Here is a 25,097-nt window from a genome sequence, read left to right on the forward strand (position 1 = left end):
TTGCATCATTGAATATTTTTAAGGCAGAGTAGATAGATTCAAAAGAATCAAAGTTTATTGGGAGTACATGGAAATTTGGAATTCGAAACACAAACAGATCAGCCATGATCTTATTGAATGGCGCAGCAGGCTCAAGGGGCTGAATGGCCTACTTCTGCTCCTATTTGGTATATTACCTGCACACTAACTTCTTGTGACTCCTGTACTGCAGCATTCTGCAGTCTCTCTCCATTTAAATAATATTCCGCTTTTCTATTCTTCTTGTCAAACTGGACAGGCAACCTCATATTTTCCCACATTTGGCCACAATCAAATCAACCATGATTTAGTGAATGACAGAGCAAGCTAGATGGGCTGAATGGCCTATTTTTTTATGATCTGCCAAATTTTTGCCCGCTCACCTAACCAATATATGTCCCTTTGCAAACTTTTTGTGTCCTCCTCACAACTTGCTTTCCTACCCATCTCTGTAGCATTAGTAGTTTGTAAATAGTTGAGGCCCCAGCACTGATCCCTGCGGCACTCCCAATAGTTTGTCAACATGAAAATGACCCATTTATCCTGACTCCCTATTTCCTGTTGGTTAGTCAATCCTCTATCCATGTTAATATATCAACCCCAATAACATGAGCTCTTGTGCAGTAACCTTTGATGCAAAGCCTTATCAAATGCCTTTTGGAAATCCAAAGATCTCCAGGTTTGCCTTTATCTGCTTGTAACATCCCCACAGTATTCTAATAAATTTGTCAAACACGAGTTCCCTTTCACAAAACGATATTGCCTCTGATTGTATTGTGATTTTCTAAATGTCCTGCTACTATTTCCTTAATAATGGATTCCAGCATTTTCCCAATAACAGATGTTAGACTAACTGGCCTATGGTTTATTTTCTGTCTCCCTCCTTTGTTGAATAGAGGTGTTACTTTCGCTATTTTGCAATGTGCTGGGACCTTTCCAGAATCTAGGGAATTTTAGAAGATTACAAGCAATGCATCCACTGTCTCTGTAGCCATTTCTTTTACAGCCCTAGGTGGAAAACCACCTAGGGGACTTGTCAGCCTGTAGTCCTATTTGTTTCCCTGGTATTCTTTCTCTAGCAACTGTGACTATTTTAAGTTCCTCCCTCCCACTTGCTTCTTGATTATCTATTATTCCTGAAGACAGATACAAAATACTTGTTCAAAGTCTCTGCAATTTCCTTGTTTCCCAATATTAATTCTCCAGTCTCACCCAAGGGACCAACACTCACTTTTGTTACTCTTTTCCTTTTTATATACTTTTCCTGTCTGTTTTTATATTTCTTGCTAGTTTTTTTTCATATTCCAATTTTTCCCTCTATTATTTTTTAGCCATCTTTGCTGCTTTCTAAAATTTTTCTAATCTACTGGCCTACAACTAAGCTTTGCAGCATTGTACATCTTTTTCAACTCGATTTCATCCTAACTTCCGTAGTTAGCACGGATGGTGTATGCTTCTCATAGAGTCTTTCTTCCTGAATCGAATGTATCTTTGTTGAGAGTTATGACAGATCTTAAATGTCTGCCACTGTTTCTCTATCATCTTACCTTTTAAGGTCTGAAGAAGGGTCTTACGGACTCAAAACGTTAACTCTTTCTCTCTCCACAGATGCTGTCAGACCTGCTGAGTTTTTCCAGCATTTTCTGTTTTTGCTACCTTTTAACTTGTTTTCCCATTCTACTTCAGCTGACTTTTGATTAGTTCTGATAATGATCCGGAAGGCAATTACAGACGGGATCAGTCTCAGCTCATTGTTAAACAACCAACAGCACTCGATGCTGAAACCAACTGAACCAACTGGAGCAAAAATTATACTGTGCAGCTCTGCTGTGGAGGAGGAAGAAGCGGTCCATCAGATTCTCCTCTCTTGTTCTCGCTGACCAGTGCAGAGAGAGACCACAGCCCTAAACATCACACCACTCTGCCTGGTAGGATTTAAAAGAGGGGGAGGGGGTTCTTTCAAAGTGAAGCCCATGCCTTCCTTGGCTTCGAAAAGCGATTCTGGTTCCAGTTAGACCCCCCACCCCCACTGGTCTCAGTCTCTCTGCCATGGCCCTCCCTTCAGCTGTGGTGAATTCTCAGAGTGTGGAAGAATCCCTTTGATGGCAGCCCTTTTACAGCAAGACCAACCCCAGCACCAGGAGTCACAGCTCAGTATAAACAACCACCATTCAGACCACCTTAGTGGAAACTCTTGCGTTTATAGTGAATATTGCTACTTCAGGTTCCTTTACTGTTTCTCACTAATTGTTTAAATATTTGCTGAGGTTGGCAAATGTTTTGTCAAGAGAACATAATTCAGGCAATAACTGCACAATGAAATGGAAATGACAGAAGGTGATGATAGATTCTGGCTTTATGTTTTACAGTACAAAAATAAAATACTTAAGCATGTTCATGATGGGCCTTTAAATATCTAATTCACAGACAGTAACAAGCACACAGCATGGCACTAGATTATCTTCCACAGCAAATTTTCAGGAGGTTTCAACCAATGCAATCCGACAGTCCATTGAAGTGTCACGCACCTCATGCCTTGTACTTCTCCCTTCCCTTTTCACTGATTACACAAATATGCTGAAAGAGAAAATAAGTAGAAGTGTCACCAGCACCAGGGGATCAATGCTGGAACTACCACAGTCACAAGTTTACATCAATGATCTGGATTTAGATTTAATGCAGTCAAGGGGAAAGAACTTACACAGGAATGAATAAACCACAGGCTCCATGGATGGTGAAATAAAGCCAATAGAATGTTAACTATATAGTCAAATGGTTCAATACAAGCTGGAGAAAGCAGTGATCAAACTGTACCGGGCTCTAGCCAGATTGCACTTTGTAACTAGGTGCAGTTCTGGTCAGACCTCCTTGAGCACTGAGTCTTGTTCTGGTCACTGAGTTACAAGGGAGAGATTCTAGTGCTGGAGCACAGCAAGGAGGAGACACAGGGCTGGTTCCTCATGTCAGGGTCTGAATTATGGATAAAAATATCAGACCAGAGAGGCAATTTTACAGATGTAAATGAGATTAAGTTAAGTGAATGCAGAAAATTATTTTAAATTTGAGCATAGGTCAGTAGGACAGAGGTCCAAACAGTAGAAAGTATTTACAGCACAAAAATGGACCATTTGGTCTGATTGGTCACTGCCAGTGTTTTGCTTCCTCTTATCCTGCTTCATCTAACCCCATCAACATATTCATCTAGCCCCTTCTCCCTCATATATTAAGGATAAATAGAAATCTAAGAATGGGATTCGAAAAATTTTCTTCACAATGGGTGCTTGCTTCTGTCAAAGTGGTTCCTTTGAGGTGGTTAGATTAACGCAGGACAACTACCTCTTCCCTACACCCTGACACCCCACCTCCTCACACACCACAGATCACCCCAATTAGCAACATGTCTTGCACACACAATCAAAGAATTCAGCGACAGTGATGAAATTAGAGTCAGGGGAAAAGGGGCATTTTTTCGATATTCAAATACAAACCTCAGTTTGAGGTCCAACCTTCGATTAAACAAAGGAAATGACTAGAATTGGGTGTACAGGGCACCTGTATTTGCAGATCACACAAAACTTGGAAGTATTGTGGACCGTGAGGGGGATAATTATAAATCTCAAAGGGATAGACAGGCTTGGGGAATGGGCAGACATGCGGCAGATGAAATTTAATGCAGAGAAATGCAACATGATTCATTGTGAACAATAAGGAAAGGCAATATAAAATACAGGATACAATTCCAAAAGGGAGTGCAAGAGCAGAGGGACCTGGGGGCACAAATTGTTGAAGGTAGCAGGGCAGATAGAGAAAGTGATTGATAAAGCATAAGTGGTCCTGGATTTTATAAATATGGGCACTGAGTATAAAAGCAAGAAAATTATGATAAAAACAAAAAAACTTGGACTCGAACTCAAGTTCTGTCGAAGGGTCATGAGGACTCGAAACGTCAACTCTTTTCTCCGCCGATGCTGCCAGACCTGCTGAGATTTTCCAGGTAATTCTGTTTTTGTTTAAAATTATGATAAACCTGCACAAAACATTGGTAGGAAGATTGCTGGAATCTACTATTAAGGAGATTATAGTGGCCATTTAGAAAATCTCAATGTAATCCAGCAGAGACAAGATGGCTTTGTGGCAGGGAATGGCTAATTCATTGAGGTTTTTTGAGGAAGTAGCAAGCAACATGGATAAAGGGATCCTGTGCATGTGCTGTATTTAGATTTCCAGAAGGCATTTGGCAAGATGCCACATCAAAGATTACTACGCAAAATAAGAGCTCATGGTGTAGGGGGTAACATATTAGCATGGACAGAGGATTGGTTAGCTAACAGGAGACAGAGAGTAGGGATAAATATGAATGAGCATCTGAAGAAAAAATGCAGGGTTATAGGGAAAGGACATGGGAGTGGGACTAGCAGAGATGCTCTTGCAGAGAGCTGACATGCACAAAACGGACCAAATGGCCTCCTGTGTATGATTGTGAATATGCAGTTCCAAACTATAGATTGTGAAGTACTTACATTCAAGTCTCTAAAGTATTCATTATAATCGAGTGCATATCCAACCACAAACTTGTCGGGAACTTCAAAACCAACAACTGCAAGTAAAATTCCTTGAGATGAGTGAATATTTACAAATGGCAATAAATAAAAAGTTTAACATGGCAGTGGTGAAATTAGACTTGCTACAACTCCCCCAGTACCGTAAATCGTCTCACCCTTTCATAATCCACCCCAGGACTGTGGGCACAGAACCCCCAGTGCTTTCCTTTAATCCAATTCCTCACACTCTACAATGATGGAATTACCAAAACATAAGGAATAAATTACTGATATTCCATAGCTGCTTTTAAAATAGGATATTAAAAAGGTCTGGGGAGCATAGGGGAATGGGGGCTTAGACTGGGTGGGATATTAAAAGGCATGAGGAGTTGGGCCTACAAGGCTCTGACTAAGAGACATTATCAGAATTTATACCATATTTTATGGCGTTTTACAAAGAAAGGTAACTTATTAAGTTGATTTCACTTAAAACTGATGCAATGGTCAGTGATTGGAGGAATTAATGCTAGTCCTCGGAGCTTAATTGAAAATACCTGATGTTAAATGGGCAGTATTCTGAGCAACGCTGCCTCTAACTTTTTCTTTTGATGTACATGAGTGACATATTTAAGTGCTTGGCCCTCTTCTTGCACAGTAACTTAAAGCAGCCAACTTGAGTGGCCTGTAGGTTACAGGTTGCTGTGTGGCTTACAAGAAACACTGGTTCTGAATCAATTGCAGGTTAACAGGCAACCTCGTTTTAAATGCAATACTCACAATCTGGCCGATAGCCCACACTTCGTGGAGTTCGTTTAACCAGCAGACTATTAAGAAGAAAGAGAGAGTTAGTAGAATGCTAATTTCACATACTATACAGCCCAGTGGAATTTCAAAGGCAAACAAAGGCACCAATAATGGTTAATCCACAATTCAATGTTTCCGACACACATAACTTTGAACATTTTAAGAACCACACAAGATCCTTCAATTCATATATTAAATCACTCTTTCTCCATGCTCTCCCTACTCCCCACCACCCCAAGAAAAACAATTAATAAATCAAACTGCAGAAAATATTAACAGAGAATAGTCATTTTGGGAGTAACTTTTGAGTGAAAAATTCAAATTAAATACAAATTGCTGAAGCAGAATCATGGGTCCTGTCTTAGAACAGCAGGAAATACCCCTCTGAGAACTAGGGGATGCGGGAGATGTTGGCGTAGTGGTATTGTCACTGGACTGGTAACCAGAGACCCAAGCTAATACTCTGGGGACTTGAGTTTAAATCCCACCACGGCAGCCGGTGGAATTTAAATTTAATCAATAAATCTGGAATTGAAAGCTAGTCTCAGTACTGGTGATCATGAAACTACAATTGAATGCCATAAAAACCCATCTGGTGCACTAATGTCCTTTAGGGAAGGAAATCTGCCATTCTTACCTGGTCTGGCCTACATGTGGCTCCAAACACAGCAATATGGTTGGCTCTTAACTGATCTCTGAATTGGCATGGCAAACCACTCAATTCAAGGGCAATTAGGGATGGGTGACAAATACTGGCCTTATTCGTGATGCCCACATCCCATTGGATAATAAAGGAAAAAAAGAGATATGGTCAGTAAAGCTCCTGCTTCAGGAAGGCTGTGGTATCAGGACCAGGGATGTGGGAGCAAGGTTCATGGAATGGGAATTGAAATTAATATATCAAATATGCATGTCTGGGGATTCTGGATCTGACAGTAACTCAAGGTCTTAAGGTTTACATCGGTTCCTACCTGGCACCGGATGGGTTTCACACATGAAGCTTACCTCACCACTTTCACCATGTTGGGTTTGTAATCCTGCAACATGGTCAGCAGAGTCTGCATTGTTTTACCCGTATCAATTATGTCCTGTGAATAAAGGGAGTTAAGTTTGACTCATGCATCTTCACAGAAAGCAATGTGTGTCCCATGCACGAGTGCATCCCCCATACCCTACACGTCATGACCTCCACGTGCCAGCGCACCAATGTGGCCCCTCCATTCTTCTGCTATACCTTTGTTATCCCCAGACTCGATAATTCCAACACTCGCAGTCTGTCTTCTGTCCTTAACCTCCCCCACCCCACCCCACAAACTTGAGCTCACCTGAAACTTGCTGCAAGTTAGGATAGTGGCAGCAAAGTATTGTTCATCCATGTCCAAACTACTTCAGCTCGCGACACCTCAAATTTAAAGTTGGCATTCTCATGTTTAAATCTCTCCATGGCTTCACCCTCCCCAATTCGGAAACTTTCTCGAGCTGTAAAGAATCCTGGTCCTGTGACTCTGGCCTCTCCACACATCCTTTCCACCACTGGTGGCCAGGCCATCAGCTGCCAAGGCCCTAAACTCTGGAATTCCCTTCATAAACCTCTCTTTTTATGAGGCATCTCCTTAAGAACTACCTTTTTGACCAAGCTTTTGGTCATGTGTCCTATATCTCATGTAGCTTAGCATCCTTGTTTATTTGAATCCACTTCTGTGGCGTGTTTTTGGATGCTATTCAATGTTAAAGGTGATTTACATGCACATACATACACAACTTCTTGCTTTTGTTAAACGTGCTATATAAATGCAGGTTTTGCTGTTACATCAGTGTATTTCTCCTTGTTCTTCGTAAGATTTTATTTTGGAGTCTTCCATTGGGGAATTTTCACAGGAGGTGCACAATGAGTGCAGCCGATGGTCACATTACTTAAAAACGTTCAACAGATTTTCCTTAAAAGAATCCTTATAGGCTATGGGGATTAAAGTTTGTGGAAGATTGGCCCAGTCCTTAATAATTCTTGGGAAAAAGAAGATAGCAAAGGAAGCATGTTGGGGTATATACAGGTGGAGCTGCTGGTTAGGAACTCTTTGGGCTTGATATACTGCTTAGAAATATTTAATTGTCCATCCAAAATTTTATTGAGGCATGTCAACCTATGGGCCTTTCTTCAGTTCTAAAGACTGCATCATCCTAATGACTTGACCAACTGGAAGACACTGGTGAATAACTGTAACGAAATGAGCAGCCCAGTGTTTTCTCAAGGAGGGTAATGTTTTTAGCTTTATACGGGTCCCAAGTGGCTCATAATGTCTCACCTCGGTGATGATTTCAAATTAATGACTCTTCAAACACACAAAATAGTCTTTCCTCACCCACCTTCAAAACACCTCTATGTTAAAAATCTCTACAAAGTTTGCTCTTATTCTCCTCTGTTCCAATGCAAGTAGCCCCCATGTCTCAGACCTCTCCTAACAACTCTATCTTCATCCCTAGGATCATCCTGGTGAATCTGCAGTACACACTCGCTATGGCTTTAATGTCCTCTTTCTAATGCAGCATCATTTCAGGAGACTACAGCTCACTGACACGTGTCTGCACAGTTTTAGACTTATGGACGTCTACAGCACAGAAGGAAGCCATTCAACCCATTGTGTCTGTGCTGGTCAACAAAGATCTGACTATACTAATCCAATTTTCCAACACTTGGCCCATAGCCCCAGAGGCTATGGCAACACAAGTGAATATCTAAATACTTCTTAAATGTTACAAGAGTTTCTGATTCAACCACCCTGTCAGACAGTGAGTTCCAGACTCCCATCACGCTCTGGGTGAAAATATTTCTCAACTCTCTTCTTAGCCTTCTACCTCTTACCTTAAATCTATGCCCTCTGGTTACTGACCCCTCTACTAATGGGAGAAGTGCCTTCCTATCCACCCTATCTATGCCCCCCGTAATCTTATACACCTCTCTCAGGTCCCTTCCCAGCCTCCACTGCTCCAAGGAAAACAACCCCAGCCTATCCAATCTTTCCTCATAGCTCAGACCCTCCAGCCCAGGCAGCATCCTGGTAAATCTCCTCTGCGCCCTCTCCAGTGTAATAACATCCTTCCTATAATGTGGTGACCAGAACTGCACGCAGTTTCCAGTTGTGGCCTAACCAGCGTTTTATACAGTTCCAGCATAACCTCCCTGCTCTTGTATTCTGTGTCTCGGTTAATAAAAGCAAGTTCCCATATGTCTTCTTAACCACTTTATCTACCTGCCCTGCTACCTTCAGGGATCTATGGGTATGCACACCAAGGTCCCTTTGACCTTCAGTACTTTCCAGGGTCCTACCATTCATAGTGTAATCCCTTACCTTGTTAGCCCTCCTGAAGTGCATTACCTCACACTTTTCTGGGTTGGATTCCATTTGCCACTGCTGTGCCCACCTGACCAGTCCATTGATATCCTCCTGCAGTTTACGGCTACCCTCCTCACTATTTACCACCCTACCAATTTTCGTGTCTTCCGTGAACATCTTAATCATACCCCCTACATTTAAGTCCAAACCATTTATGTACACCACAAACAGCAAGGGCCCCAGCACCGAGCCCTGTGGAACCCCACTGGAAACAGACTTCCAGTCACAGAAACATCCCTCTACCATCGCCCTCTGCTTCCTGCCTCTCAGCCAATTTTGGATCCGACATGCCACTTTGCCTTGGATCCCATGAGCTCTTATTTTCTTGACCAGTCTGCCATGAGGGACCTTATCAAAAGCCTTGCTAAAGTCCATGTAGACCACATCAAATGCATTACCTTCATCAACACTCCTTGTTACCTCCTCAAAAAATTCAATCAAATTTGTCAAACACAACCTTCCTTTAACAAATCCATGCTGACTATCCCTGATTAATCTGTGTCTCTCCAAGTGTAGATATATTCTGTCCCTCAGAATTCTTTCTAGTAACTTCCCCATCACTGAGGTTAGACTGACTGGCCTGTAATTTCCTGGTCTATCCCCTCCTTGTTTAATAATAATGGGACAACGTTAGCAGTGCTCCAGTCCTCTTGCACCTCACCTGTGGCCAGAGAGGATTTGAAAATTACTGCCAGGGCCCCTGATATCTCTTCCCTTGCCTCCCTCAACAGCCTGGGATACATCTCATCCAGGCCTGCAGATTTATCCACTTTTAAAGAGGCTAAACCCGTTAGTACCTCCTCCCTCTCTTTTAATTTCCTCTAATATTTCACAGCCTTCCACCCTGATGTCCATATCTGCGTCGTCCTTTTCCATTGTGAAAACTGACGCAAAGTATTCATTGAGAACTACACCACATCTTCTGGATCCACACACAGATTACCTCTATGGTCCCTAATTGGCCCTACTCTTTCCCTAGTTATTCTCTTGCTCTTTATATATTTAAAAAACCCCTTTGGGTTTTCCTTTATTCTACCCACCAATGCTTTCTCATGCACTCTCTTACTCTGATCAATTTCTGGAGAACAATTTTCCCCAAGAGGAGAAAAAAATCTGCCAGATACAAGAGAGATTCCATGGCCAGACTATTTTGCCTCATCAATGTGGAAACCAGAATGGAACAGAGTTCAAAAAATGAATAATGTTAAAGCAGAAGCCAGCTCCCTGATGAAAGGACTAAAAATTGGGCAGAAATGCCAGACTAGGATTTGTACACACTGGAAGTAATCAGCAGCGCAATTCATAACTTTAACATAAACTTAAAACAGAAAAGACTGACCTCAACGATTAATACATTCTGTCTCCCAGGGATATGAGGAGGGGAAGAGAAAGGAAAAAATATTTAAATGTTGAACATTTAATTGCATCACATAAAAAACAATATCACAAAAGCTGGTAATCCTCCACTGCACAAGATGCTTACAAAATATGCAGTGGCTTTTCTTGCTAATTGCAGGGTGCAAATAATCATCTCCTAAATAATAAATTTTCAGATATATTATCAACATCCTCACAAATCCAACAAATGTGTCCACATTTAGTGTAAGTTATTAGAAAGCAACCTGTTAAAAAGAAAGTTTAATCATCCAGGCTCATTGTATCTGACCATAAAGAAAAGCAGCAAACTGAATGGATCTCATCTGATGGTTAAAAAAGATGGTCTGACTTTGAACATGAAATCATGCAATTCCCACACCCCCATCCATATTACCCTACCGACTGCACCTGCACACCACCTCCCGAATCCTCTTCCACCCCTGCCTGCACTTGCTTGACCCACTCCAGCTCAGCAAGGTTACATCATCCTCCAATCATGCAATGTTTTCTCTGCAATGAGTATTATTGATATTGTCGCACCTTTCCTGTTAAAGTCGAGAGGTCGTCTCCTCCAATCACCTTGATTTCTCCTGTCGACTGATCATTCTGAAATTTTAAAACAATCAATTTATTTTACTTTGCATTCAGCGACTGTAGTTTAATCCAATGAACTGAAAACACAGAACAGAATCTGGCTCAGTAATAATGAATTGGTTTGATCAGAAAATGCTCTAACATCTGCTTAATATCTGCTCTAATAAAATTTTTTAAAAATCAATTCAACCTCTCTGCCAGTACCTAGAGTCAGACCCAAGCCAGGTTCAGGTTACGAATAGAACACAGAGTCCATCACATTTGGTGTACAAAAGGGAGCATGGTGCAGGTCAAAGGTACATCGGGGAGGTGATACCATAGTGGTATTATCGCTGAGCTGGTAATTCAGAGACCCAGGGAAATGCTCTGGGTACCCAGGTTCAAATCGCCCCAGGGCAGATAATGGAATTTGAATTTAATAAAAAATCTGGAATTAAAAGTCTAATGGTGACCATAAAACTATTGTCAATTGTTGTAAAAACCAATTTGATTCACTAATGTCCTTTAGGGAAGGAAATCTGCTGTCCTTACCTGGTCTGGCCTACATGTGACTCCAGACCCACATCAATGTGGTTGACTCTTAAATGACCTCTGAACAAGGGCAATTAGGGATGGACAATAGCACCAGCGATGCTCACATTCCATGAATGAATTAAAGAAGGCATGGTGGAAAGAGAAAAAGGAGAGATAGACTGGCAGCGATGCCACAGCTTCCCATTGCAATCTGGCAGACTGGCTACATGGACAGACAATAAGGCACTGATTCAACAAAGTAAATATTGTATTGAGGAATGTTTCCTGCAGTAAAATGAGGAAGAGACCTTGCATTTCCATTGTGCCCTTCACAACTTCATAATTCTCCAAAGCACTTCACAGCCAGTCAAGTACTTTTCAAGCGTCGTCACTGCTGAGATGTAGGAAAAAGGGCAGCCAATTTGTGCACAGCAAATGTTAATTGTATAAATTAAGATTAAGTATATACAGCTGGTGGGCACACATTGGATAATGACTTGAGCACTTGTTCGGCTGTTAACCGAAAGTTTGGTGGTTCAAACAGCACTAGCCTGCTCTTAGGCCTAGCCAGTGTGGCCATTAATATGCCCAGGCAGTGGGCCCTGGAGGGGGTTGTTAGACCCGTTTGTCTGCCCCTATTCCATGGCTACGTTCTCACTCAGGTGTCCGCTTGTACACTTAAGGCCTTCCGCAACTGGTGGGTGCCACAGGGTCTAGAGTGCATCATCAGCCCCGGAAGTAACATTTTAACTGAATTTGCTATGTTTCCTTTGAAGTTTTATCTTCTTGTTCATGCCCCTTTAAGGGGCTGTTAGCTTATAGGGTTAGAAGCTACACATTGGTAATGTTTCACTTTGTGAATAAATGTAAAACCGAGTAAACATTGACTTCTGGTCTCCTCCCTCACTAACTGGCTGTCAGGCTAACAATGAGGTCGCACAAAAAACAAATGAGAATTTAGAAGATTTAGATAAAATTATGCTGAGACTATAATTCTTAAAAAAAATTATTAGCCAAAGTTTCTTTTATAAATTAGTAAAACAATTAGGAGTAGCAGATTGACTGGTTTTGTTACACACTGGGAGATTCCATGACTCAATTGGTGATTCAGAAGCCAGACACACGGCATCTGCCCCAACTTGTTGCTGCTTTATTCAGCACAGCAGCTGAGTCCGATCTGTGATATCAGAGTAGGTGTGATCTAAACTATACCGAATATTAAACATGAAATCGAGCAGGACCAGCAGCTCTGGTAATCAGTAGCAGTGGAAGAATCAATCAATCAAGATAAGGCCAGGAAGAGATCTTTCACACTGCAGAGTGATAGGTTGGACCAGGCATAGGTCTTTTCCCGGACAGATTCTTTGTGTTACATTTATGTTAGGTATCAGAAACCTTTTCAAACATTTCTCCTAACACACCCTCACCATTATAGGTAATCTCTGATTTCTTCCCATACACTTCGCGTACTAGTTGCTGTGTACAGACTTATGGTTTCAATCAGCTTTACAAAACTGCACTGGAGATCGAACCAGGAGATACATAAATAGATGAAAGCTCATTAACTCTCATGGACAGTGAGGGCACTCCAAAACTGTGCAGTGTTAGTCCAAATACAACTCGTGTGCAGTGACCCCCAACACAAATCCAGTGTACACTGTGTGGCCCCCAACACAAATCCAGTGTACACTGTGTGGCCCCCAACACAAATCCAGCGTGCACTGTGTGGCCCCCAACACAAATCTCGCGTGCACTGTGTGGCCCCCCTAATACAAATCCAGTGTGCACTGTGTGCCCCCACCCCAACACAAATCCAGTGTGCACTGTGTGACCCCCAACACAAATCCAGTGTGCACTGCATGACACCCTAACACAAATCCAGTGTGCACTGTGTCACCCTAACACAAATTCAGTGTGCACTGTGTGGCCTCCCAACACAAATCCAGTGTGCACCGTGTGGCCCCCAACACAAATCCAGTGTGCATTGTGTGGCCCCCCTAACACAAATCCAATGTGCATTATGTGCACCCCCATTACAAATCCAGTATGCACTGTGAGGCCCCCAATACAAATCCAGTGTGCACTGTGTCGCCATCGTCCCCCCTCTCCCCCAAACACAAATCCAGTGTGCACTGTGTGACACCCTAACACAAATCCAGTGTGCACTGTGTCACCCTAACACAAATTCAGTGTGCACTGTGTGGCCTCCCAACACAAATCCAGTGTGCACCGTGTGGCCCCCAACACAAATCCAGTGTGCATTGTGTGGCCCCCCTAACACAAATCCAATGTGCATTATGTGCACCCCCATTACAAATCCAGTATGCACTGTGAGGCCCCCAATACAAATCCAGTGTGCACTGTGTCGCCATCGTCCCCCCTCTCCCCCAAACACAAATCCAGTGTGCACTGTGTGACACCCTAACACAAATCCAGTGTGCATTATGTGGCCCCCCATTACAAACCCAGTGAGCGCTATGAACCCTAACACAAATCCAGTGCGCACTCTGTGACAACCCAACACAAATCCAGTGTACACCGTGACCCCCAACACAAGCCCAGTGTGCACTGTGTGACCCCAACACAAGCCCAGCAGCAGTAGGGGTACAGTAGCATAATGGTTATGTTAATACTCAGTAAATCACGAGGCTCTGTGAATTATGCTCCAAAGATTTGGATGTCCAAGAAACTTCATCACGATCCTGCAATGGCTTCATGATATGACTGCAACTTTCTTGAGTGGGAGATCTGAATTTTTTAAAAATTAATTCATGGGATGTGGGCATCTCTGGCTAGGCCAGCACTTACTGCCCATCCCTACTGTCCCTCGAGAAGGTGATGGTGTGTTGCCTTATTGAACTGCCTCAGAAATAGTCTCCTTCAAAATCTGGAATGGTGTCAAGCAAAGCTGTGTGGTAGGCCCCATGCTACTTAGAACAAGGGAGGAGATTGCAGGGACTCTGACACTAATTTTCAAATCTTCTCTGGCCACAGGAGAGGTGCCAGAGGACTGGAGGACAGTGAATATGGAACCATTATTCAAGAAGGGTAGTAGGGATAAACCAGGGGCAGAATATTGCCGTCGGCGTGTGGGTGTGGGCCCGACACGCCGATGTGTAAAATGATGTGTGATGACAACATCATCGCGTGCCATTTCGATATTTAATTCGACTGCGCGGCCGCTGAGCTGTTAACGACCTATTAAGGCCATTAAAGAAGTCATTAAACTTGTTAAGAACACTGCCCATTGAACCTTAAGGTCGGCGGACAGGCAAAAAACCCAAGCAGCCTTTACATTTTTCAGGAAGCCTCATCCATAGGCGGGATGAGGTTTCCTGAAGGTTTTATAGAATAAAAAAATAAATTTTACTTACTTCACATGAGGGGACATATTTAAATAAACTTTCACTTTATTTATTAAAAAGTTTTCACAACCATTCGATTGCCCAGAGGCAGCTCCGTGCCTCAGGGAGATTGCTGCGCTCATCCGCGCACATGCACGAAAGAGCGCAGGCCCCAACTCTCCCTCCTCCCACTGCCCGCACATAAAATTGCGGCGCACAGCCTATTGCGGGCGGCGATCGGCTCCGCACCCACCCTCACCCACTCCCACCCAGCCTGCCCGCCATGGGAAAAATTCTCCCCCAGGTAATTACAGGCTAGTGAGTCTAACATCAGTGGTAGGGAAACTACTGGAAAAAATTCTGAGGGACAGGATTAATCTCCACTTGGAGAGCCAGGGGTTAATCAGGGATAGTCAGCATGGCTTTATCGGGGGAGATCATGTCTAACAAATTTGATTGCATTTTTTGAGGAGGTGACTAGTGGTGTAGATGTAGGTAGTGCAGCTCTTAAGAACATAAGTAATACGAACAGGAGTAGACCATTCGGCCCCTCGAGCCTGCTCTTCCATTTAATAAGATCATGGTTGATGTTTCGATTTCCAAATTCCCCTCTAACCCCGATAACCTTTGATTCCCTTGCCTAACAAGAACCTATCTACATCTGCCTTAAAAATATTCAATGACCCCGTCCCCACCACCTTCTGAGGCAGAGAGTTCCAAAGTCACACAACCCTCAGAGAAAAAATTTCTCCTCATCTCTGTCCTAAAAAGGCACCCCCTAATTTTAAAACAATACCCCCTAGTTCTGGACTCACCCACAAGAGGAAACATCCTTTCCACGTCCACCTTGTCAAGGCCGTTCAGGATCTTGTATACTTCAATCAAGGTCACCCCTCATTCTTCTAAACTCCAGTGGAAACAAGCACAGTTTGTCCAACCTTTCCTCATAAGACAACCCACTCATTCCAGGTATCAATCTAGTAATAAAAACAAAAAAACTGCGGATGCTGGAAATCCAAAACAAAAACAGAATTACCTGGAAAAACTCAGCAGGTCTGGCAGCATCGGCGGAGAAGAGTTGACGTTTCGAGTACTCATGACCCCTCGACAGAACTTGAGTGAATCCAAGAAAGGGGTGAAATATAAGCTGGTTTAAGGTGTGTGTGTGTGTGTGTGTGTGTGTGTGTGTGTGTGGGTGGGTGGGTGGGGGGGGTTGGGTGGGGGGAGAGAAGTGGAGGGGGTTGGTCAATCTAGTAAACCTCCTCTGAACCGCCTCCAATGCAGTTACACCCTTCCTTAAATAAGGAGACCAAAACTGCACACAGTATTTGAGGTGCGGTCTCACCAATGCCCTGTATAACTGAAGCATAACATCCTTACTTTTACGTTCAATTCCTCTCGTAATAAAGGATAAATATAGTCTACATGGACATCAGTAAGGCTTTTGACAAGGTCCCACATGGGAGAATGGTCAAGAAGGTAAGAGCCCGAGATCCAGGGCAATTTGGCAATATGAATCCAAAATTGGCTTAGTGGCAGGAGGCAGAGGGTGATGGCCGAAGATTGTTTTTGCAATTGGAAACCTGTGACGAGTGGTGTACCGCAGGGATTGGTGCTGGGACCCTTGCTGTTTGTAGTGTACATTAATGATTTAGACGAGGTATGATCAGTAAGCTTGCAGATGACACGAAAATTGGCGGTGTCATGAACAGTGAGGAGGAAAGCCTTAGACTACAGGACGATATAGATGGGCTGGTCAGGGGGCGCAGAACACTGGCAAATGGAATTTAATCCTGAAAAGTGTGAGGTGATGCATTTTGGGAGGACTAACATGGCAAGGGAATACACAATGAATGGTAGGACCCTAGGAAGTACAGAGGATCAAAGGGACCTTGGTGTACATGTCCATAGATCCCTGAAGGCAGCAGCACAGGTAGATAAGGTGGTTAAGAAGACATATGGGATACTTGCCTTTATTAGTCAAGGCACAGAATATAAGCAGCGAGGTTATGTTGGAGCTGTATAAAATGCTGGTTAGGTCACAACTGGAGTACTGTGTGCAGTTCTGGTCACCACGCTATAGGAAGGATGTGATTGCACTGGAGAGGGTGCAGAGGAGATTCACCAGGATGTTGCCTGGGCTGGAGCTTTTCAGCTATGAAGAGAGACTGGATAGATTAGGGTTTTCCTTAGAGCAGAGAAGACTGAGGAGGGACCTGATAGAGGTACACAAAATTATTAGGGGCATAGATAGGGTAGATAGGAAGAAACAGTTTCCCTTAGCAAAGGTGTCAATAACCAGGTGGCATAGATTTAAGGTAAGGAGCAGGAGGTTTAGAGGGGATTTGAGGAAAAATGTTTTCACCCAGAGATGGTTGGAATCTGGAACTCACTGCCTGAGGGGGTGGTAGAGGCAGAAACCTTCACAACATTTAAGAAGTATTTAAATGAGCACTTGAAATACCATAGCATACAGGGCTACGGGCCAAGTGATGGAAAATGGGATTGGAATAGATAGGTGCTAGATGGCTGGCATGGACATGATGGGCTGAAGGGCCTGTTTCTGTGCTGTATAACTCTATGACAAACCTGTCCAATCCTTTCGGGTCGGGAGGGGGACCGGGGCACATTTCAATTTTTTTCTCCCTAAAGGAGCCGATGATCAAATTTCAGTAAGATGAGGTTTCATACAACATTAAACATGAATTTGAAAAATACTGATGTCAAAGCAATAATTTTTTTTAAAAGTGTAATTAATAAAAATACTCATTAAAATGTGCCAAGCAGCAGAGTTCACCAACAAACTTTTTTTTGCCTTTTTGCTTAAAAAGCAGAGCTAGAGAGAGACAGACTAGGCCCTACGGTCACAACAGAACGAGTGAGGACCAAGCCTTAGCTAAGATCTCCTCTGGAAATGTTCCCTCCACAGCTTCCAACCTCATAGTCTCCCAACCTCGGATAGCCCGCTTCTACCTCAGAGGAGAGAGTGAGAGGAGGACTCTGGGACAGGCAGTCAGCAGCACCTAGCGGAGTCGGGAATTGAAAAGGAGCGCGAGAGGAGCTGGGAGTTGATAAGGAGCGTGAGAGGAGTCGGGAGTTAAAGAGAAGCATGAGAGGAGTCGCGAGTTGAAGAGAAGCGCGAGAGAAATCGGGAGCTGAAGAGGAGTGCGAGAGGAGGCAGGAGTTGAAGAGAAGTGCGAGAGGAGTCAGGAGTTGAAGAGGAGCACGAGAGGAGTCAGGAGTTGAAGAGGAGCGCGAGAGGAGTCGGGAGTTGAAGAGAAGCTGGGAGAGTAGGGGGACTGAGGGAGTTTGGTGAGGAGGGAACAAGGTGATCCTTTGAGCACCATAAGTACGGCCGGATAAGCATTTCCTACTTTTATTGCTTACAGTTTTTAAAGTCTTATTTTGTGGTTCATCGTTTGTAGGGGCTATATTCTGTAACAATGAGAAGCAGGGAAGAAGGGCCCAAGAGTAATTGATATTAAGTATCTTCCAAAAGGTTTAATTTAATTTAAAGGGCTAAGTCATGGCAGGAGAGCTCAAAGCTGTTGTGTGCTCCTCCTGCTCTATGTGGAAGCCGGGCACTGGCCAGCATGTGTGCGAGAAGTGTCTCCAGCTGCAGCTCCTGGAAGTTCAGGATTTGGAGCTGGAGCGGCAGCTGGGGACACGGTGGAGCATCCGCAAAGTGGAGAGTATTGTGGATAGCACGTATAGAGAGGTGGTCACACCGCAGTCTAAGAGTCCACAGGCAGGAAGGGAATGGGTGACCACCAGGTAAAGCAAGAGGACTAGGCAGGCAGTGCAGGAATCTCCTGTGGCTATTCCCCTGCAAAACAGATATACCGCTTTGGATACTGCTGGGAGGGAATGGCCTCTCAGGAGAAAGCAGCAACAGCCAAATTTGTTACACTGCGGTTGGCTCTGCTGCACAGGAGAGGAGTAGAAAGTGTGGGAATGCAATAGTTATTGGGGATTCAATTGTAAGGGGGATAGGTGTTTCTGTGGCTGCAAACGAGACTCCAGGATGGTGTGTTGCCATACCGGTTCTGGGGGAGGTGGGACCAGTACAAACTGGACGGGTCACACTTGCGCAGGACCGGGACTGATGTCCTAGGGGGAACATTTGCTACAGTGGTTGGGGAGGGTTTAAACTAAAATGGCAGGGGGATGGGAACCTATGCAAGGAGTCAGAGGAGGGCGAATCAAGGACAAGAACAAAAGACAGGAAGCGGAATAAGAAAAGTGATAGCCAGAGAAATCAAGGGCAAGAATTAAACAGGGCCTCAGTGAAAAATAGTGGGAACGGGACAAGTAATGTTAAAAAGACAAGCCTCAAGGCTTGTGCCTTAACGCGAGGAGCATTCGCAATAAAGTGAATGAATTAACCACGCAAATATTTGTAAACAGGAATGATATAGTTGGGATTACGGAGACATGGCTGCAGGATGACCAGGGATGGGAACTGAATCCAGGGCTATTCAGTATTTCGGAAGGACAGACAAAAAGGAGAAGGCGGCGGAGCTGCATTGCTGGTTAAAGAGGAAATTAACGCAACAGTGAGAAAAGATATTAGCTCCGACGATGTGGAATCTGTATGGATAGAGCTGAGAAACACTAAGGGGCAAAAAACATTAGTGGGGGTTGTATATAGACCCCCAAACTGTGGTGGTGATGGTGGGAATGGCATTAAACAGGAAATTAGAGACGCATGTAATAAAGGAACATCTGTAATTATGGGTGACTTTAATATGCATATAGATTGGGCAAATCAAATTAGTAACAATACCGTAGAGGAGGAATTCCTGGAGTGTAAACGGGATATTTTTCTGGACCATACATTGAGGAACCAACTAGAGAACAGGCCATCCTCAACTGGGTATTGTGTAATGAGAAAGGAATAATTGGCAATCTAGTTGTGCGAGGCTCCTTGGGCTTGAACAACCATAAGATAGAATTCTTCATCAAGATGAAGAGTGCCGTAGTTGATTCTGAGACTTAGTCCTGAATCTTAATAAAGGAAACCACGATGGTATGAGGTGCGAGTTGGCTACGATGGATTGGGAAACGTTTCATAAAGGGATGATAGTGGATAGGCAATGGCAAACATTCAAAGAGCGCATGGGTGAACTGCAACAATTGTTTATTCCTGTCTAGCGCAAAAGTGAAACAGGAAAGGTGGCCAAACCATGGCTTACAAGGGAACTTAGAGATAGTATTAGATGCAAGGAAGAGGCATACAAATTGGCCAGAAAAAACATCAGACCTGAGGATTGGGAGCAGTTTAGAATTCAGCAAAGGAGGACCAAGGGATTGATTAAGAAGGGGAAAATAGAGTATGAAAGTAAGCTTGCGGGGAACATAAACTTATGGAATGCCACAGGGATCAGTGCTGGGGCTTCAAATATTTACAATTTATATCAATGACTTGGATGAAGGGAGCGAAGGTATGGTAGCCAAATTTACTGATGGTGCCAAGATAGGTGGGAAAGTAAGTTGTCAAGAGGAGGTAAAGAGTCTGCAAAGGGATATAGACAGGTTAAGTGAGTGTGCAAACATTTGGTAAAGTGGGTAAATGTGAACTTGTTCACTTTGGCAGCAAGAATAGAAAATCAGTATACTATTTAAATGGAGAATGACTGCAGAACTCAATGGTACAGAGGGATCTAGGTGTCCTGGTACATGAACCACAAAGTTAGTGTGCAGTACAGCACGTGATTAGGAAGGCAAATAGAACGTTGGCATTTATTGCAAGAGGAAAGGAATATAAAAGTAGGGAAAGTTTACTGCAGTTGAAATACTGTGTGCAGTTTTGGTCTCCTTATTTAAAAGTAGATATAATTGTATTTTTCGGAAGCAGTACAGAGAAGCTTCACAGGTCTCATTCTCAGGATGAAGGGGTTGTCTTATGAAGAAAGGTTGAACAGGTTAAGCCTATACCCATTAGAGTTTAGAAAAATGAGAGGTGATCTTATTGAAACATAAAAAATCCCGAGGGGACTTGATAGTGTGGATACCTGGGGGATGTTTCCTCTTGTGGGGGAGACTAAAACTAGGGGACATTGTTTTAAAAATAAGAGGTCTCCCTTTTAAAACAGAGATGAGGAGAAACATTTTCTCCCAAAAGGTCATTGGTATATGGAATTCCCTTCTCCAGAAAGTAGTGGAGGCTGGATCTTTGAATTAATCAAGGCAGAGAGTTAGACAGATTTTTGTTAGGCAAGGGAGTCAAGGATTATGGAAGGGGGGTAGACAAAAAAGTGGAACTGAGAGCACAACCAGATCAGCCATGATCTTACTGAATAGCGGAGCAGGCTCAAAAGGCTGAATGGACTACTCCTGCCCATATAGATAGGTTAATTAAGTGAGCAACAAAATGGCAGATGGAGTATAATGTGGGGAGTTATGAGATTATTCATTTTGGTCATAAGAATAGAGAACTTTTTTTATAAAAGGCATGAAACTTGTAAATATTGATGTTTAGAGAGACTTGTGTGTACTCGTACAAGAAACTCAAAAAGTTAGCACGCAGGTACAAACAAATTTGGAAGGCAAATATTGCAAAGAGGGATATTGCTCGGAAAACTATTAGACCTAAAGGCTGACAAGTCCCTAAGACTGGATGATCTGCACCCTAGGGTCTTATAAGAAGTGGCGGCAAAGATAGCAGATGCATTGGATATTTGGAAGGTAAATATTGCAAAGAGAGATTACAGATTGTGTACGAGTACAATTCTGCTGTTCCTGATGGTCCATAGTACCTCATGGATGCTCAGTCTTGAGTTGCTAAATCTGTTTGAAATCTATCCCATTTAGCACAGTGGTAGTGCCACACAACACAATGGAGGGTACCCTCAATGTGAAGGCAGGATTTCATCTCCACAATTACTGTGTGGTGGTCACTCCTACCGATACTGTCATGGACAGATACATCTGCGTCAGGCAGGTTGATGAGGATGAGGTCAAGTAAAATTTCCCCTCTTGTTGGTTCCCTCACCACCTGCCCCAGACCCAGTCTAGCAGCTCAGTCTGTAATGGTGCTACCGAGCCGCTCTTGGTGATGGACATTGAAGTTCCCCACCCAGACTGCATTCTGCGCCCTTTCCATTCTCAGTACTTCCTCCAAGTTTTGTTCAACATGGAAGAGTACTGATTCATCAGTTGAGGGAGGGCGCTATGTGATAATCTTGCTCATGTTTGACCTGATGCCATGAGACTTCACGGGTTCATGGAGTCTGGAGTTGACGTTGAGGGCTCCCACGGCAACTCCCTCCCAACTACATACCACTGTGCCGCCACCTCTGTGGGGTCTATCCAGCTGGTAGGACAGGAGTGGTGATGGGTGGTAATTGTGATGTCTGGGGCATTATCTGCAAGCTATGCTGTTATCCATGTGGTCCAACTGGCAGATCATATCAAACAGCACATCCCTTCCGCTGTCCACAATAGGCAGAGTACTGACCGTACTCAACCAGCCCGTGCTTGTACATAATGTGTAATGTGTTTCCACGATTGGACAGCACTTGCTGAACAATCCTGAGTCTCCTAAGAATTAACTGACAGCCAATTTAAGATTATCAGTCAATCTCGCACTGTAGCTCATTTACCCTTGCTAGAACTTGCATATATTCATGTGCAGGGCCCTGTCCTCTGTAGGCAAAAGGAACAAGTCCAGGCATTGTGTCTTTTTAAATTAAACAAAAGTGTAGAGGATAATTGTTCCCTGGTGCAATTGCCATGGCAACACCTCAACCAATCAAACTTGCCAACCAATCAGCACCTCCTTTCTCATGCAGTATAAATTGTTGTTCCCTTTGAAATTTGGCATTTTGTTGTGTCTTTCCCAATGAAAAGCTTCGACAGCATGTCTTTTTTCAGCAATACTCAAGGTCCATACCACCAAGGGACGATTCAATACTTGGTTAAAAATCCTTACACAGTAACTCTTCAAGCGGATGAAGTCTACCGTCATTGGGATTGACTGGTCACTGTTCCGATTCAATGCTTTGATGTAGTCTAAAAGGTCAGCAAAAAACTTATAGCCACCCTTGAGTACACAGAGGGCAACGATGTGATGATTTCCCATGGTTTTCATTATATCCCTTGCCAAACGTTCGGTCCTGTGGATAGAGAAAGAGATTTGCACTTACATCTTTCTGGAATGTTCTAAAACTCATTAATGAGGACAAAAAATGAATCAGTTGATTTGCTTTTTTGGGCCAAATGCTTCCAAATTACTTCATAGCATTTTATATGTACAAATGAATGATTCGTCTCCTTGTAACCGAAATTAGCAACTCCAAACCAAGTCACGAATGAAACTAATGTCCGTATAAAATTAACTCCAAATTCATCCATTTGTAGTGAATAATTTCAAAGGAAGAAAACAGCAGCAATTGGAAAGAAAGAAAGAATAGAGCAGAAGGAAGATACCAATTTGCATTTAGCATTATGCAATGGTTACTGCACAGAAGTTGGCCATTCAGCCCATCTTGTCTGTGCCAGCTCTGCAAAAGCAATTCACCTAGTGTCAGTACCATGCCTTTTCCCCGTAGCCCCATAAATTTTCTCTCTTCAGGTAATTATCCAATTCATTGTGAAAGTCATGATTGAATCTGCCTCCACCAAACTCTCAGGCAATGCTTTCCAGATCCTAATCACTTGCTGTGTAAAAGTCACATTGACTTTGGTTCTTTTGCCATTTACCTTAAAATCAGGGTTCTCTGGTTCTTGACCCTTCGGGCAATGGGGACAGTTTCTTCCTATCTACTCCCTCCAGACCTCTCATGAGTTTGAAAACCTCCAACAAGTCTCCTCTCAACCTTATCTTCTCTAACAAGAACCCCAACTTCTCTAAGCTATCCTCATAATTGAAGTTCCTCATCCATGGAACATTTCTATAAATCTTCTGCATTCTCTCTAACACCTTCACATTACTCCAGTTGAGGCTGAACCAGTGTCTTATAAAGTATTATCATATCTTCCTGGCTTTTGTACTCTGTGCCTCAAGTTATAAAGCCTAGGATCCCCTATAATCTTTTTAACCACTTTCTCAAACTCCCCTACTACCTTTAATGATTTGTCCACATATACCCCTAGATCCGTCTGCTCCTGCACCCTGCATCCTGTATTCATATTGCCTCTCCTTGTTCATAGAAACATAGAAAATAGGAGCAGGAGTAGGTCATTCGGCCCTTTGAGCCTGCTCCGCCATTCAATATAATCACAGCTGATCCTCTATCTCAACACCATACTCCCGCTCTCTCCCCATAACGCTCGATGCATTCAGAGTCCACAAATCTATCTATTTCCTTCTTAAATATATTCAGTGACTTGGCCTCCACAGCCCTCTGTGGTCCACAGGTTCACCATCCTCTGAGAGAAAAAGTTTCTCATCTCAGTCCTAAATGGTCTACCCCATAACCTGAGACTGTGACCCCTTGTTCTAGACCCCCAGCCAGAGGAAACATCATCCTCGCATCCAGTCTGTCCAGCCCTGTCAGATTTTACACAACTCAATGAGATCTCCTCTCATTCTTTTAAACTCCAGTGAATACAGGCCTGGTTGGCCCCAATCTCTCCTCGTACGACAATCCTGCCAACCCAGGGATCAGTCTGGTGAACCTTCGCTGCACTCCCTCTACGGCAATTATATCCTTTCTTTGGTAAGGAGGCCAAAACTGCACACAATACTCCAGGTGTAGACTCACCAATGCCCTCTACAGCTGCAGTAGACATCCTTGCTCTTGTACTCAAGTCCTCTCGCAATGAAGGCCAACATAACATTTGCCTTCTTAACTGTTGCTGCACCTGCATGCTTGCTTTCAGTGATTGGTGTACAAGGACACCCAGGTCCCTTTGTACATCAACATTTCCCAATCTATCGCCATTTAAATAATACTCTGTCATTCTGTTTTTCCTACCAAAGTGGATATCTTCACACTTATCCACATTATACTGCATCTGCCATGTATTTGCCCACTCATTCAACTAAATCACCCTGAAGCCTCTTAACACCCTCCTCACCAGTCACATTCCCACCAAGTTTCAGGCCGTCAGCAAACATTACATTTGAAAATATTACATTTGGTTCCCTCATCCAAATCATTGATATATATAGTGAATAGCTGGGGCCCAAGCACTGATCCCTGTGGTACCCCACTAGTCACTGCCTGCCACTCCAAAAAAGACCCGTTTATTCCTACTCTCTGTTTCCTGCCTGCTAACCAATTCTCAATCCATGCCAATATATTACCTCCAATCCCATGTGCTTTAATTTTACACACTAACCCCCTATGTGGGACTATATCAAAAGCTTTGTGAAAATCCAAATACACCACATTCACTGGTTGTCCCTTATCTATTTTCCCAGTTACATCCTCTTAGAACTCCAGTAGGTTTGTCAAACATGATTTCCCTTTCATAAATCCATGTGGACTTTGTCTAATCCCATTGATATTTTCTAATTGTCCTGTTATCACATCCTTTATAATAGATTCTGGCATTTTCCTTACTAC

The 25,097-nt window shown here is 43.3% G+C and overlaps 1 protein-coding gene across 1 annotated transcript in view; it reads right to left on the reverse strand.

Annotated features, from left to right (window-relative positions):
- Positions 1 to 2,356: 2,356 nt before the first annotated feature.
- Positions 2,357 to 25,097, reverse strand: part of hprt1 (hypoxanthine phosphoribosyltransferase 1) — a 36,883-nt gene continuing 14,142 nt past the window's right edge. Inside the window, exons 3-9 of the mRNA XM_041195858.1 lie at positions 22,517 to 22,700; positions 10,673 to 10,738; positions 10,095 to 10,112; positions 6,369 to 6,451; positions 5,337 to 5,383; positions 4,539 to 4,615; positions 2,357 to 2,595 (exon numbers count right to left, since the gene is read on the reverse strand). Coding sequence (XP_041051792.1) covers positions 2,548 to 2,595; positions 4,539 to 4,615; positions 5,337 to 5,383; positions 6,369 to 6,451; positions 10,095 to 10,112; positions 10,673 to 10,738; positions 22,517 to 22,700 — 523 coding nt within the window. The 3' untranslated portion in view covers positions 2,357 to 2,547. The remainder of the gene's footprint in view (positions 2,596 to 4,538; positions 4,616 to 5,336; positions 5,384 to 6,368; positions 6,452 to 10,094; positions 10,113 to 10,672; positions 10,739 to 22,516; positions 22,701 to 25,097) is intronic.

The sequence above is a fragment of the Carcharodon carcharias genome, chromosome 9 (genome assembly GCF_017639515.1).
Source record: "Carcharodon carcharias isolate sCarCar2 chromosome 9, sCarCar2.pri, whole genome shotgun sequence".
In the NCBI taxonomy this organism is placed as follows: domain Eukaryota; kingdom Metazoa; phylum Chordata; class Chondrichthyes; order Lamniformes; family Lamnidae; genus Carcharodon; species Carcharodon carcharias.